The following is a 14,757-nucleotide window of genomic DNA, read 5'->3' as shown; positions in this document are numbered from 1 at the left end:
AAAATGGACCTTGAAAGTTTTAGCACTCTCTTAACCTGGAGTTAGGGCTTCTTTTAAAGCAGCAGTTTACTCATTCTCAATGCTAATATTGTTTATATGACGTTATGAAGAATCTTGGAACAGCACACGTTCTGCTGCTGTCTGCTGGAAACACAACACCCATAAACCCACAGTGTTCTGTTCATTCACCTGAAGCACAGCCGGAGATAGAGAAGGTGACCGCACAGGTAAGAACAACGACACTGCGGCAAAACCTCCACCATCTGCTGCTCGCGCTGCTGACACACACACACACACACACACACAGAGAGACACACACACACACACACACACAGAGACACACAGAGACACACACACACACACACACACACACACACACACAGAGACAGACACAGAGACAGACACACACACACACACACACACACACACACACAGACCAAATGACCACAGAGACAGACAGACAGACAGACAGACAGACACACACACACACACACACACACACACAGAGAGAGAGAGACACACACACACAGAGAGACACACACACACACGCACACACAGAGAGACACACACACACGCGCACACACACACACACACAGAGACACACACACAGACACACACACACACACACACACACACACGCACACACGCACAGACAGAGACACACACACACACACACAGAGAGAGAGAGAGAGACACACACACACACACACACACACACACACAGACAGAGACACACACACACACAAACACAGAGACACACATACACACACACAGAGAGAGAGAGAGAGACACACACACACACACACAGATACACACACACACACACACACACACACACACAGAGATACACATACACACACACACACACAGACAGAGAGACACACACACACACACACACACACACCTCCAAATAGAGCTCAATGCTGATCCTTCTTCATTATATGACGAGCAGGGTTATTATAGCGAATTAAAACCAAAACCATAAAAAACACTTCTGTTGCTGTTGAAAAATAGATTTATTTTATTTAAGCTAGATCCCACTAGAAAATAAATACAAAATAAAAAAAGAAAAAAAAAAGAAAATCACTTTAACCAAAATTGAAATGAAAACAGAAATATTAAAATACATATCTAAAAAACACTTTTGTTACTTGAAATAAAATTACCATTAACTAAAATGAAATAAAATTAACTGTCACTCACGTTTTTGAAGATAGACTTGAATGTGCATGATACAAACCTACATTTGTATAATTCATGACTGAAAACAGTTTGTAACATGATTCTGATGTGCCATTTACACGGTAATGCAATGTCTGATCTTAAAATGGGTTTTAAAGGATGAATTTTTTCAGTCGATATATAGTTTCTCATGATTTCTAAATTGTGATAGAGAAAAAGGCAACGAAGAAGTCTTTTTTTAAACAAAGGTCAAAACTCCTGTTATAATGTAGATTTTTGAGGGTGCACTCTTAAAGTCATAAATTAATCAATTACTTTTTTAACAAAAAACATTGGTAAAATATATATTTGGGAGTCTTACACCTTTCCAACGATATATAGTTTGTCAAGATTAGATTAGATTTAATTGTAATATATAGGGATGCACGATATTGGATTTTGGCCGGTATTCAATATGCCGATATTTTCAAAATAATTTTGGCCGATGCCGATACCGATATATATAAACATTTTCGCCTGATATATTTAAACTTTAATTTTACTGAATAGAAATACATGTATCTCTTCTGTACTGATTCTACCATAAATGTATTATTTTACAAATGTAGACAGACATTCACACCTGAAAAACAGGTCAATTATTTCACTTGGAGAATATCGGTTTGGCTCATCAGCAGAAATATTCATATCGGCCGATACCGATGATGGTCATTTTAAGCTTTTATCGGCCGATACCGATGTTGTGCCGATATTATCGTGCATCCCATATAGTGAAGTAAACGTAGGCGTCCCACAGAGGGTTACGACAGGGGTTAAATACGCTAAAATAAAAATAAAAAAACGCTAAACAACTAAGACAAACTAAAATATAAGTAAAAAAAATGTACAAAGAAAAAACAAAAAAACGAAAAATTCTAATGCTAAAATAACCGGTGAAAACATAACAGCAATGAATAGAAAATGACAAATAAAATCAACAACATGAATAGACATAACTAGGTGTTAATAATCATGAGATCCTGAACATAATAGAGATCTGAAACGTGAAGCTGAGACGGTCTCTGATGGAAACTCTCGGTCTGTGAGCTGTAATTACAGTAAACGCCAGCTTCCTGTGCATTCCTGCAGAAGAACACACACACACACACACACGCCGTCAGCTTTTATCATCTGAACAGCAACAGCCACTTAAAAACACAGACTCTCGTTCACTGAGATCAGAGTTTTACAAACAAGCTCTTTTTAGCGTCTGATGCCTTGACTTTATACTGATGCGTGCGGAAAGTGCATCACAAAAGGTTTCAGTTACTGACGCCGTTGCAAAAACGCTTCATTTCACAGGCGTATTCACAGACTCCCATGATTCATTTATTCTGTAATGGAAAGCGCTCAACAGTCACTGTCCTCTTTTTCAGCAGAACTGGTTCAACACGTTCATTTTCTCCAAAGACACCTTCAAATATTCTTCAGTAAACAGTTTCAGGCCTTCAAGCAATTATAAGATTTGATATGCACGGGCAAAATTACAGCAGGAGTTTTGCTCTTATTTTATTCTCCTGGAGAATCAGTCTGGTATGAGCTCTGTCAGTGAAACCAGAGGAACATGTGAAAACCAGTTCATTTCCAACTACCTAAACTCACAAATGTAATTCTCAAAGAGTACTTTTTACAATTAATCCAACACATGCTATGCAAATTACAGGGAAACTAATTATACTTTCTAAGCATTAAATATGAAATTAAATTTACATGCAAAAAAAAAAAAATGGTTCCTATAGGGACTTGCAAAGAAAAACTAAACTTGTTAAGAAAGAACAAAAAGTGTAAGTGCGGTCTGCTGTAAGTGTAACGGATGAAATAAGAGCAAACAGATCAGTAAAAGAGGGATATTTAATTAGGATCTCTGTACCTAGAATCAAAAACTGAGGGAATAAACAGCAATGCAACGAATGCAGTGTGTATTTCTCTATACAACATAAATCTATAATTTACATAAATCATACACGAAACTGCATTTACATGGGAAAGTTGCTCATTTAATAACACAAGTATCTAAATATGTATTACTCTTATTATTATGATTAGAAAACCGCTTAAATGCAAGTGTCAAAGATAAACAGCAAACGTCAGAAAAGAAATTAACTGATATATATAAATATATATATAAAGGTTTTGGTTTTTCTTTGTGCGATGCTCAGGTGTAGATTATATAAGGGCATATGGGTACAATGAACTAAATATAATGACAAAATAATAAATTCATTTAAAACAGCAAAGCATCCTATAAAAAAAGCCAAAAATGGTCAAATATTATTTATTTGTAACTTACTATAGTGATATGTGACGAAGCTGTGCATAATAATCCGCTTATTAAAGGAATAGTTCACGCAAAATAAAAATGTCTTCACCCTCAGGTCATCCAAGATGAGTTTGTTTCTTCATCAGATTTGGAGAAATGTAGCATTGCATCACTTACTCACTAATGGATGCTCTGCAGTGAATGGGTGCCGTCAGAATGAGAGTCCAAACAGCTGATAAAAACATCACAATAATCCGCACCACTCCAGTCCATCAGTTAATGACTTGAGAAGATAAAAGCTGTGTGTTTAACTAAAACACACAGCTAAACCATCTTTAAGACTTCTTTAACTTCAAATCATCACTTGTGGCCAAAACATGAGTCTGTAATCCTAAATACACTTCCTCCAAAATCCACCCACAGACTTACTTAGAGCCGTTTTGAACTGTTTTTGCTTTGAAACCGTGCAGATTTCTCTCCTCATTCAGACTTTTTAACTAGAGAAAGCAACATTATGGATAGCAGAAGCAACGGTTTGAAGATAAAAATGTCTTAAATGGATTTGTTTCTTAGAAACACGCAGCTTTTGTCTTCTGGTTAACTGATGTACTGGAGTGCTGTGGATTATTGTGATGTTTTTATCAGCTGTTTGGACTCTCATTTCATTCTGACGGCACCCATTCACTGCAGAGCACCACGTTTTCAGCAAACATTCATTTTTGGGTGAACTATTCCTTTAAGAATCAATCCTAATGGGGTCAAAGCATGATTTATGTTCACCGTCAGTCAAGAAATCATGTGGTTCGACTCATCTTCCCCACATGTGACCCACAAACAGAAACAATCAAACGAAGGATCATCACAATCAACCCAAGTGTTTTAGCTACATCAGACCTGTGACTGAAACCCCAAATCGTACCAATCCCAGAATTCAGTGCAGCCGGACACAGCCCTTTGAGCGGTGCGATGAGGACAGAAGCTCCAGGTTTGGACATGTGACTTACACAGACACACACCCGGTCAGGGCGAGTCCATGCCGAGCAGCTCGGTGCCCTGAGAGTCCCAGTACAGACCCACTCCAGAGTTAAAGACCAGAGACCAGACGTACGGGATGAAGAAATCCTCCGGCTGCTCCTCCTCCACGTACTTAAACTTCAGCTCCGGAAACTTCTGCAGGAGAAACACACGTCTATAAACTCCAGCAATGCATCTCTACACAGACAACAACAAACTGGCCAGCAGGTCGACCTTTTTATCGTGTTAAAAAGATATAATAATTGTTCTTCAGGAATAAAGAAAAAGTCCAAAGAAGCATTCACAGTGTTATTTTTGGTATTGTTTATATACTAGTTTAGTATTTAATTTTTTTTTTTTAGCTTTTTTAAATATTTTTTTTCCCCTTTTTCATTTAAGTAGAATTTTTACTGTTTTTTTATATTTTGATTTATCTTTAGCTTTATTTTAGTTTAAGTTTATTTTCGTACCATTATTTATACTTTATTATGCCTCATGATTATTTGAAATAACAACATTTTGGTTTTGGTGAACTGATTTTTATTTTGTATGTTTTTCAGTTTTCATTTTAATTTGAGTTTTGAAATTTGTATTAGTTTTTTACAAATATTTCGATTCAGCTCTATTTTTTAAATTTCAGTTTTAGTATTTTAGAAAAGTTTTAAAGTTAAAGTTTTTAAATCCCATATTTATATTTCATCTTTATTTTAATAAAATAATTGTAAAGATTTTTTGTAAATTTTTAGCTAACACTGATTCAAATGAAGAGCACTGTAAGAAAGTGACAATTAAATTATGCAGTATACTAGTATAGTATTATTCATATTTTAAATTAGCTTTTATTACTATATTTTCATTAATTTTACTTTATGTTTTAGTTACTTGGTTATGTGCTTAATTAGTAATACAAATGTTAAATTGAATTGTATTTTTATGTTGTATTTTTATATTTAATTTTAGTTTTTAATATTTCTATTTAATTTATTTTTATTTTACTAAGTTTAAAAAAATGCACTTCAACTTAAGCTTATTTTATTTTAGGTTAAATTTTTCATCTTACTGTACATATTTTAGTATTTCAATTTATTTTATTGCAGTCAGTTTTTTTTAAGGTTGAATTTTTTTCCTTCCATATTTGTATTTCATTTTACTCAATCTTTAATTAATAAAAATGATTTTAGTTAATAGTTTAGTTAACACTTACAATGCTGACTAACATTAACAGTGACAAGCATAACAATAAAAACGCACAATGCATTTTTTTCTCTTCTTTTTAAATTTCTCACCATCTTGTACGATTTATACTACACTCAGTTTTGGTGTAAATGTTCACTGCATTCCTGCATGGCTTTTAATAAAAATGAAGCATCAATAATCCTTAACGCTGAACTATTTCACCCTGAAGATCAGAAGATGAGACGGATGAGATATTCACAAATATGGCACTAAAAATATCAGCTCTGAGACAAGAGTTTCAAGTCAACATCCAGCATCATTCTCTTACGTAAAATGACTCATTCTGATGAAAGATTATAGATTAAAGATAAATATTTATACTTTATCATAACATGCACCAATGCAGTGTTCACTATCAAGTCCATTCTCCTTCCCTGTGGTTTTATTTTGATTGTCACATCAGTGAAGTCTAAAGGTCGAAGTTTCGTTCTACTTTTGTATGTAAAAGAAGCACAGAGTGCAAATGAGGAGTGTAAGTAAGCATTGATAATGAGCGCTGAACACAGATACGCTGTGTTTGTTATCTGATTTCAGGTGAAGCGCTTGCAGTTTTGACGCAGGTGTAATTCCATCCACCTGTGAGGTAAATACACTTGGGTTTGATTGATTATATGACACAAAGGAACACCTCAGACGCTGCTTTTCATGTTTAAATACAACCCTCTTAACCTCTGGTAAAGCGATACGTGGCGCTAGCATCTGAGACGCTAGCGGCCGTCTCTTGTGTGCTAATCAAGGTGAGGAGGAGACGGAGCCACAGGGTTCGAGTTCCTGAGCGTCTACATTTACACCGATGCATTTAGCCATTCATTAATCTTCCTTTCCATAATTCTCAGCCTTCAGCCAAAAAGAAAACAAGCTACGAGATGAAACACAACATTAAATTATTCAACGCAAAGCAACAGAAAAACAAACAGGTTGGCTCAGTTCAATCAGTTTGGGTTATCTAAATAAATAAATTAACAACAGAAATGTGATATCAACTAACAGGCAAGTTAGACAGTGACTTCTTTAATATTGTGGGTGATGTCGCACATAACCAGTCCATGAATGATGCCATTAAATGTATTTTTATACTTAAGGCTTCAACTGAAACATATTTCATTAGTTCAGATCTCAGATCTTGGTAGTTATCAATGTACAGGACAATTTCAGCAAATTTCCCTCAAATTCACATACAATATAAAATACTATTGTATTGCCCTAATGAAAATCTAATAATAAAAAAATAAATAATCTACAAATAAATTATATATAAATATAAATGTGTGCATATATATATATATATATATATATATATGTATATATATATATATAAATGTGTGTGTGTATATATATATATATATATATAAATATAAATGTGTGTGTGTGTATATATATATATATATATATATATATATGCATGAAAGCAGTAACTGAAGTCAAAAACTTCATATTATTTCACTACTATATGTGTGTGTGTGTATATATATGTACAAAAAAATCAGATGATCTATCCATAAAATTTACAATAAATTTAAAATTCAAGTTATATATAAATAAATAAATACATTAATTATTTAATAAAACAATGGCAATAGTATAAAATGAAAACAAATTAATAAAAAAAATAAAACTTTTGTAGCTCAATAATTTTTTTTTTTTAAATCACAATCAAATCAGATGCTGGTGAATTAAATCAAGTCCTGCTCCATAATGTCTGTCTATGCTAGCTATGGCCAGGGTTTCTGTGCTCGGTATCAATGACTGCTTCCCCGTCTCTGAACAAACACAACGACTGACTCCTGCCCACAGGAAGCTCTCAAACATATAGGCCGACTCTTTGGAAGAGCACTTTCTGGAACAGGAAGCTGTCTGTCTGTCTGTGGCTAACGCTGTTCTCTCTTGGCTTTATTTGCAGTACCACAGAAATCCTCCTTCCGCGCTTTTCAGAGGCCACGGAGGAAAAGAAGCCCAGAAGACATGAAGGAACTCCTTTCACAGGAACTTTACAGTTCCCCTGGAGCGATTCTGCAAACAAATGCTGTCATTTCCCATCCGTGTAAAAAAACAGGAGGCTGGTGAAACGTGGCTTTTCAACGGCTGCCATGAGCAGCTCTCTGGAAGTCCTGCTTTGCCACAGACATTTGAGAGTTTGTGGCAGAGAAAACTTTGTAAAGGTTTACATTTGTGAAAAAAAGCTAACTTGCCAGCACATGCAAACATAGCATTTCATACAAACAAGATTTTCTTGTGGATTTACATGAATGAATATGCACTTTAAGACTCAAATACAAGGCACTGGCTTTGCAAATGAATTTGAATTGGATTAAATAGCCATAAGATTTATCACAGCTGATATTCAATTCAGAAACGGACACTTTGTGTTAGAACTGATGCCACAGAAAAGACCGTATTCATCTGATCTGATTTACACACTGCTGCATCCAAATCACATTCAAGTATAAATCTGCAACATGACATCCTAAAAGTTTCAATAATACAGAATTGATTTCTTTGATACTAGAATTCGGTTTGCATCATAAAGCATAACATCCAATCCAATCATTCTAAAACATTTAAAGCATGATGATTTCATATACTGTACTCATGTTAACAGATATTTACAAATAAGTGTACTGTGGCTTAAATTCAGAGAGCCTAAAATGAACCATCTTGCTTTCATCAGTTCACGAAATATTGCCCTATTTCTCTTTAGGGCAGTCAATGTGTACTTTGGCATATTGTGACCTCTTTAGCACGTGTCATTTTTTCAGCAATGGGACTTTGCGAAGGCTTCTTGCCGATAGCTTGGCTTCACATAGACATCTCCTAATTGTTACAGTACTCACAGGTAACTGTAGACTTTCTTTGCCATTTTGGCTATTCTTCAATCCATTCGAATGGTAGTTTTCAGTTTTCTTCCACGCCTTTCTGGGTTTTGGTGGCCATTTTAAAAGCATTTGATACCATTTTAGCTTAGAAACCTATCATTTTTTGCACTTCTTTAAATCTTTCCCCTCTCTAAACATTTTAATCAAAGTATGCTTTTCTTCTGAAAAATGTCTGGAATGGCCAATTTTACTCAGATTTTCAGATAGAAATGCACAGGTCAACATTTGCTGCCTTCGTCCTTAAGGGCCATTGTTTGACACCAGCTTTGAACACACCATATCAATGAATGATTCAAATACACAGAATCAACAGCATGCATGTCATGACTGTTGGGTCTTTTGGTTTTCTATTACTCTACTACACCTACTAGTAAAATATTTACCATGTAGAAATATAATATTTACCAAAAACAGTGATTGATCTGGTTAGTGACGCTGAACTGCTATTTTTTTTAACAACTATATATATATATATATATATATATATATATATATATATATATATATATATATATATATATATATATATATATACAGTATTGTTCAAAATAATAGCAGTACAATGTGACTAACCAGAATAATCAAGGTTTTTAGTATATTTTTTATTGCTACGTGGCCAACAAGTTACCAGTAGGTTCAGTAGATTCTCAGAAAACAAATGAGACCCAGCATTCATGATATGCACGCTCTTAAGGCTGTGCAATTGGGCAATTAGTTGAAAGGGGTGTGTTCAAAAAAATAGCAGTGTGTACCTCTGACTGTACAAACTCAAAACTATTTTGTACAAACATTTTTTTTTTCTGGGATTTAGCAATCCTGTGAATCACTAAACTAATATTTAGTTGTATGACCACAGTTTTTTAAAACTGCTTGACATCTGTGTGGCATGGAGTCAACCAACTTGTGGCACCTCTCAGCTGTTATTCCACTCCATGATTCTTTAACAACATTCCACAATTCATTCACATTTCTTGGTTTTGCTTCAGAAACAGCATTTTTGATATCACCCCACAAGTTCTCAATTGGATTAAGGTCTGGAGATTGGGCTGGCCACTCCATAACATTAATTTTGTTGGTTTGGAACCAAGACTTTGCCCGTTTACTAGTGTGTTTTGGGTCATTGTCTTGTTGAAACAACCATTTCAAGGGCATGTCCTCTTCAGCATAGGGCAACATGACCTCTTCAAGTATTTTAACATATGCAAACTGATCCATGATCCCTGGTATGCGATAAATAGGACCAACACCATAGTAGGAGAAACATGCCCATATCTTGATGCTTGCACCTCCATGCTTCACTGTCTTCACTGTGTACTGTGGCTTGAATTCAGAGTTTGGGGGTCGTCTCACAAACTGCCTGTGGCCCTTGGACCCAAAAAGAACAATTTTACTCTCATCAGTCCACAAAATGTTCCTCCATTTCTCTTTAGGCCAGTTGATGTGTTCTTTGGCAAATTGTAACCTCTTCTGCACATGCCTTTTTTTTAACAGAGGGACTTTGCGGGGGATTCTTGAAAATAGATTAGCTTCACACAGACGTCTTCTAACTGTCACAGTACTTACAGGTAACTCCAGACTGTCTTTGATCATCCTGGAGGTGATCATTGGCTGAGCCTTTGCCATTCTGGTTATTCTTCTATCCATTTTGATGGTTGTCTTCCGTTTTCTTCCACGTCTCTCTGGTTTTGCTTTCCATTTTAAGGCATTGGAGATCATTTTAGCTGAACAGCCTATCATTTTTTGCACCTCTTTATAGGTTTTCCCCTCTCTAATCAACTTTTTAATCAAAGTACGCTGTTCTTCTGAACAATGTCTTGAACGACCCATTTTCCTCAGCTTTCAAGTGCATGTTCAACAAGTGTTGGCTTCATCCTTAAATAGGGGCCACCTGATTCACACCTGTTTCTTCACAAAATTGATGACCTCAGTGATTGAATGCCACACTGCTATTTTTTTGAACACACCCCTTTCAACTAATTCAACTAATTGCCCAATTGCACAGCCTTAAGAGCGTGCATATCATGAATGCTGGGTCTTGTTTGTTTTCTGACAATCTACTGAACCTACTGGTAACTTGTTTGCCACGTAGCAATAAAAAATATACGAAAAACCTTGATTATTCTGGTTAGTCACATTGTACTGTACATTGTAATATTAGTTGGTTCGTTCCCAACTGATGGACTATAAAAAGATGTCTCATGACCAACGTGCCACACAAGAAACATGATGTGTAAAAAAGCAAGAGCTTTCAGAAGACCTTCGCAAACTTATTGTTACGAAACGCACTGATGGGATTGGTTAAAGAAGGGTTTCTATACTTCTGACTGTTCCAGTGAGCACTGTTGGGGCCATAATCTGGAAGTAGAAAGACCTTTTCACCATAAACCAGCCATGACCAGGTGCTCCTCGCAGGATTTCTGTAAAGAGTTGTTCAAGGATCACTTGTGGAGGGCTTCAGAAAGACCTGGAATTAGCAGGTACAATTGTTTCAAAGAAAATAGTAAGTACTACACTCAACCACCAAGGCCTGTATACATGCTCACCAAGCAAGGCTCTATTACCGAAGCAAAAAAGCATGTTATAGCTCATTAAAAGTTTGCTGCTCAACATTTAGACAAGCCTGTGAAATACCGGAAGATTATATTCTGGTAAGAGGAGACCAAAATGAAACTCTTTCGAAAACACACCATGCTTGGAGGTCAAATGGCACATCACCCCAAAACATCATGGGGTAGCACTGGCGAAATTCATATAATTGAAGGAAGGATGAATGGAAAAATGACATCAAGACATTCTTGATAAAAATTTGCTGCCATCTACCAGGATGATGAAGATGAAATGAGGCTGGACATTCCAGCGAGACAATGATCCCAAGCACAGCCAACGAAACTCTCATTTGGTTTCAGAGAAAGAAAGTGAGTCTGCTAGAATGGACCAGCCAATCACCTGACATGAATCCATCCTATAGAAAGAACTAAAGATTAGAGTTTATAGAAGAGGCCCACAGAACCTTCAAGATTTGAAGACTGTTTGTGCGGAAGAATGGGCCAAAATCACACCGAGCAATCGCTGCGAATAGTTTCTCCATACAAGAGGCGTCTTGAAGCTGTCATTATCACCAACAAAGGCTTATGTACGAAGTTTAAATAAATTTCAGTGAGTGTGTTCAGTCATTTTTCCCTGGATCATTCAATTTTATTATAAAGAACTTAAAATCTGAATTTATTTGTATAGTTTTCTTTGAATGGATATATTACTTGGTGAATACTGAAATCTGGTTAAAATTTTATGTCAAAAACACCTTTAGAAATATGTGTGTGTCAGTGCGGAAAATATTTATATGATCCCATGCTGATTTTATAAGTTTGCCCACTTACAAAGAAATGAAGGGTCTGTTTTCATGGAAGGTTTATTTTTACATATAGAGCTAGAATACAAACCAAAAAAATCCAGAAAAAACACATTTTATAAAGGTTAGAAATTGATTTGCATTTCAGTGAGTGAAATACCTATATGATCCCCAAGCAAAGCATGACTAAGTACTTGGTTCAGAAACCCTTGTTGGTAAGCACAGAGGTAAGACGTTTTTTGTTGTTGGTCATAAGGTTTGCACACATCTCAGTCAGGAGGGATTTTGATCCACTCTTCTTTACAGATCCTCTCTAAATCCTTAAAGTTTCTTGGTTGTTGTTTGGCAACTTGAAGTTTCAGCTCCCTTTGCAGATTTTACTTCTTCTTCAACCACTCCTTTGTTTACTTGGTGGTATGTTTTTGTCATGCTGGAAGACCCATCCCAGACCCATCTTCAGTGTTCTGGCTGAGGGAAGGAGGTTCTCATCCAAGATTTTACAGTTCATGGCCCCGTCCATTTGACCCTCAATGCAGTGAAGTCGTCCTGTACCCTCAGCAGAAAAACAGCTCCAAAGCATAATGTTTCCACCTTGACTGTAGGGATGGTGTTCTTGGGGTCATATTCAGCATTTCTCTCCCTCCAATGGGTCTTGCCCATGGTGGCCGGATAGGTTGGAATGGAAGATGCAGATTGTGAGGCGAGGTGTCTTATACACCTTACGAGCTGACATTAGGAGTGACTTCTTAAAGTGTCAGGACTAATCTGTGTTCCACATGGGCACAGAACCATTCTGTGGGAGTCAGATTGGTTGGTAGAGGATCAAAAACTTATTTCACTCACTTCAATGCAAATCAATCTCTAACCTTTATACAATGTGTTTTTTTCTGGATGTTTTGGTTGATATTCTGTCTCTATCCATTAAAATAATCAGACTACAGACCCTTTATTTCTTTATAAATGGGCTTACAAACGTATAAAATCAGCAGAGGGTCAAATCAATATTTTACATATGATTACACAGTTTTATAAATTGTGGATATTTAGTGCCAGCCACAAGTTTTCGGATATTTGGCACTAGGACAAACAAAAGCATGTGTGTCTCCTATTTGCATGTGCTGCCAAGTGCACATTTATTCTTCATACGACCTGCACTACAGCCACGACATGCATGCGATTCATAAGATTTCACAAGCAAATTAGGACACTTTAAATCCGAGTTTTAGCCGGGAATAAAAGAGTAATCCATGAGCACACCTGCACAATCTGCTTGATTTTCATAATCCGACTTCAGATCTACTGCCTGTCCACGTCACATAAAGAAAAACAAAAGGTCACTTTCCAACAGCTTCATGCTCGCTGATCCTCTCCGGTGGAATAAGCCACTCAAACCATCACAAGATTAAAAAACAGCTGAAAACACACACTTCCACTGCATTCATGCATTACACGGAAATCAAATCCATCACGTTGGCATAAGCACCATGCAAATGCCACACAACATATACATGTATATCGTCTAATGGTGGTTTTCTAATCATAACGTGCATTTTGAATGATCTTTAACACCCTGCAAACCTTCTAAGATCCCTGAGTGAAGAAAGAAGCCTGGTTGTGGTGTACATCTCAAATATTAGAGTTAGTATTTAATCAGACAGTCGTAGGAATGGAGAGCCAACACAAACAGCCCAAACCCAATCCAGCTCAACCAAATGCTTACAATATCCTACATAAAATATGCAGGAAGTGGCTGGCGACGGGCCGCCCTGGCCAAAACCAACAGCTGCAAGGTGACTGGTCCATCAACAGTGATCCGACCCAACCCCGATCAACCCGAGCCGATCCAATCGGAGCTGAGCCGGAGCTCAGGTGAGTCACGGGCCAATCGACAGCAGGTAAGCTGCCCATCGGCGTTAATAATGCATTGGCATCCTATCATATTCCCCAGCACTCTCATTGTGCGAGACAGAGGCCGCATTGAAGCGCTTTCATATCTGACTCCACAGAAAGGGCTCAGAAGTTGGCTGGACTCGCTGACTCCGTGTCTGCTGGCTCGGCTACACTGCGCCTCTATTCACGGCCTCTCAAAGTCTGTCTGTTCCTTTCAGACGCCATGCGAGAGCACGGACCCGGCCTGTCACACGTGGGAGCACATGAAGAGACTCGCGTGATGAGGGACAAGGGGTCAAAAGGTCAATTGCTTTCAGGACGGCTGATGGCAGAACACAAGGGACGTTTAGTCCATTCTTTATTTTGTTCTAAACTCTACGGGTCAATGTGTCAAGAACACGTCAAGAGCTTGTCGTGGTCATATCTGTCCATAAAATCAAAAGAGAGAATACAGAAATTATGTTCTGAATAATTCATATATCTATATGTGTGTATATCTATATGTATAGCGACAGTGTTTGTTCTGAAAAGTGAACAAAAAGTCTCATCATTCTAATGCAAAAGTAATTATTAAAATATGAATACATCATGGCAGCATTTTTATGCTTAAATAAATTTACTACAGTAAATTCCATAAATTTTACTGTGAAAAAAAATAAAAATAAATAAATAAATAAATATATAATTCATTTCTATATTATTAATAAAATAAACTGCATAGAAATATACATTAATAAATAATATAAATTATAAATTTCATAAAGAAAAAAAATCTATATAAAAATTATGTATATAAAAATTCAACAATAAAATATTTAATTAATAAACTTATGTTGAATATAAAATACTAGTTCTTTTTAAAATATATTACTTATAAAGATAGAAGGTATACATACACACACATTCATTTATAA

At 36.3% G+C, this 14,757-nt stretch overlaps 1 protein-coding gene across 2 annotated transcripts in view; it reads right to left on the bottom strand.

The window, feature by feature from the left end:
- Window positions 1-1,083: 1,083 nt before the first annotated feature.
- dym (dymeclin) overlaps window positions 1,084-14,757 on the bottom strand; it is a 67,943-nt gene continuing 54,269 nt past the window's right edge. The window contains exons 17-18 of one of the 2 annotated variants that reach the window (XM_052588652.1): window positions 4,486-4,651; window positions 1,084-2,304 (exon numbers count right to left, since the gene is read on the bottom strand). In XM_052588652.1, coding sequence (XP_052444612.1) covers window positions 4,502-4,651 — 150 coding nt within the window. In that variant the 3' untranslated portion in view covers window positions 1,084-2,304; window positions 4,486-4,501. Of the gene's footprint in view, window positions 2,305-3,054; window positions 4,652-14,757 lie in introns of those variants that run through there. The other variant, XM_052588651.1, reaches the window with a different exon arrangement.

Source organism: Carassius gibelio, chromosome B21 (assembly GCF_023724105.1).
Source record: "Carassius gibelio isolate Cgi1373 ecotype wild population from Czech Republic chromosome B21, carGib1.2-hapl.c, whole genome shotgun sequence".
In the NCBI taxonomy this organism is placed as follows: Eukaryota; Metazoa; Chordata; class Actinopteri; order Cypriniformes; family Cyprinidae; genus Carassius; species Carassius gibelio.
This window is presented reverse-complemented; position numbering and strand designations above follow the sequence as displayed.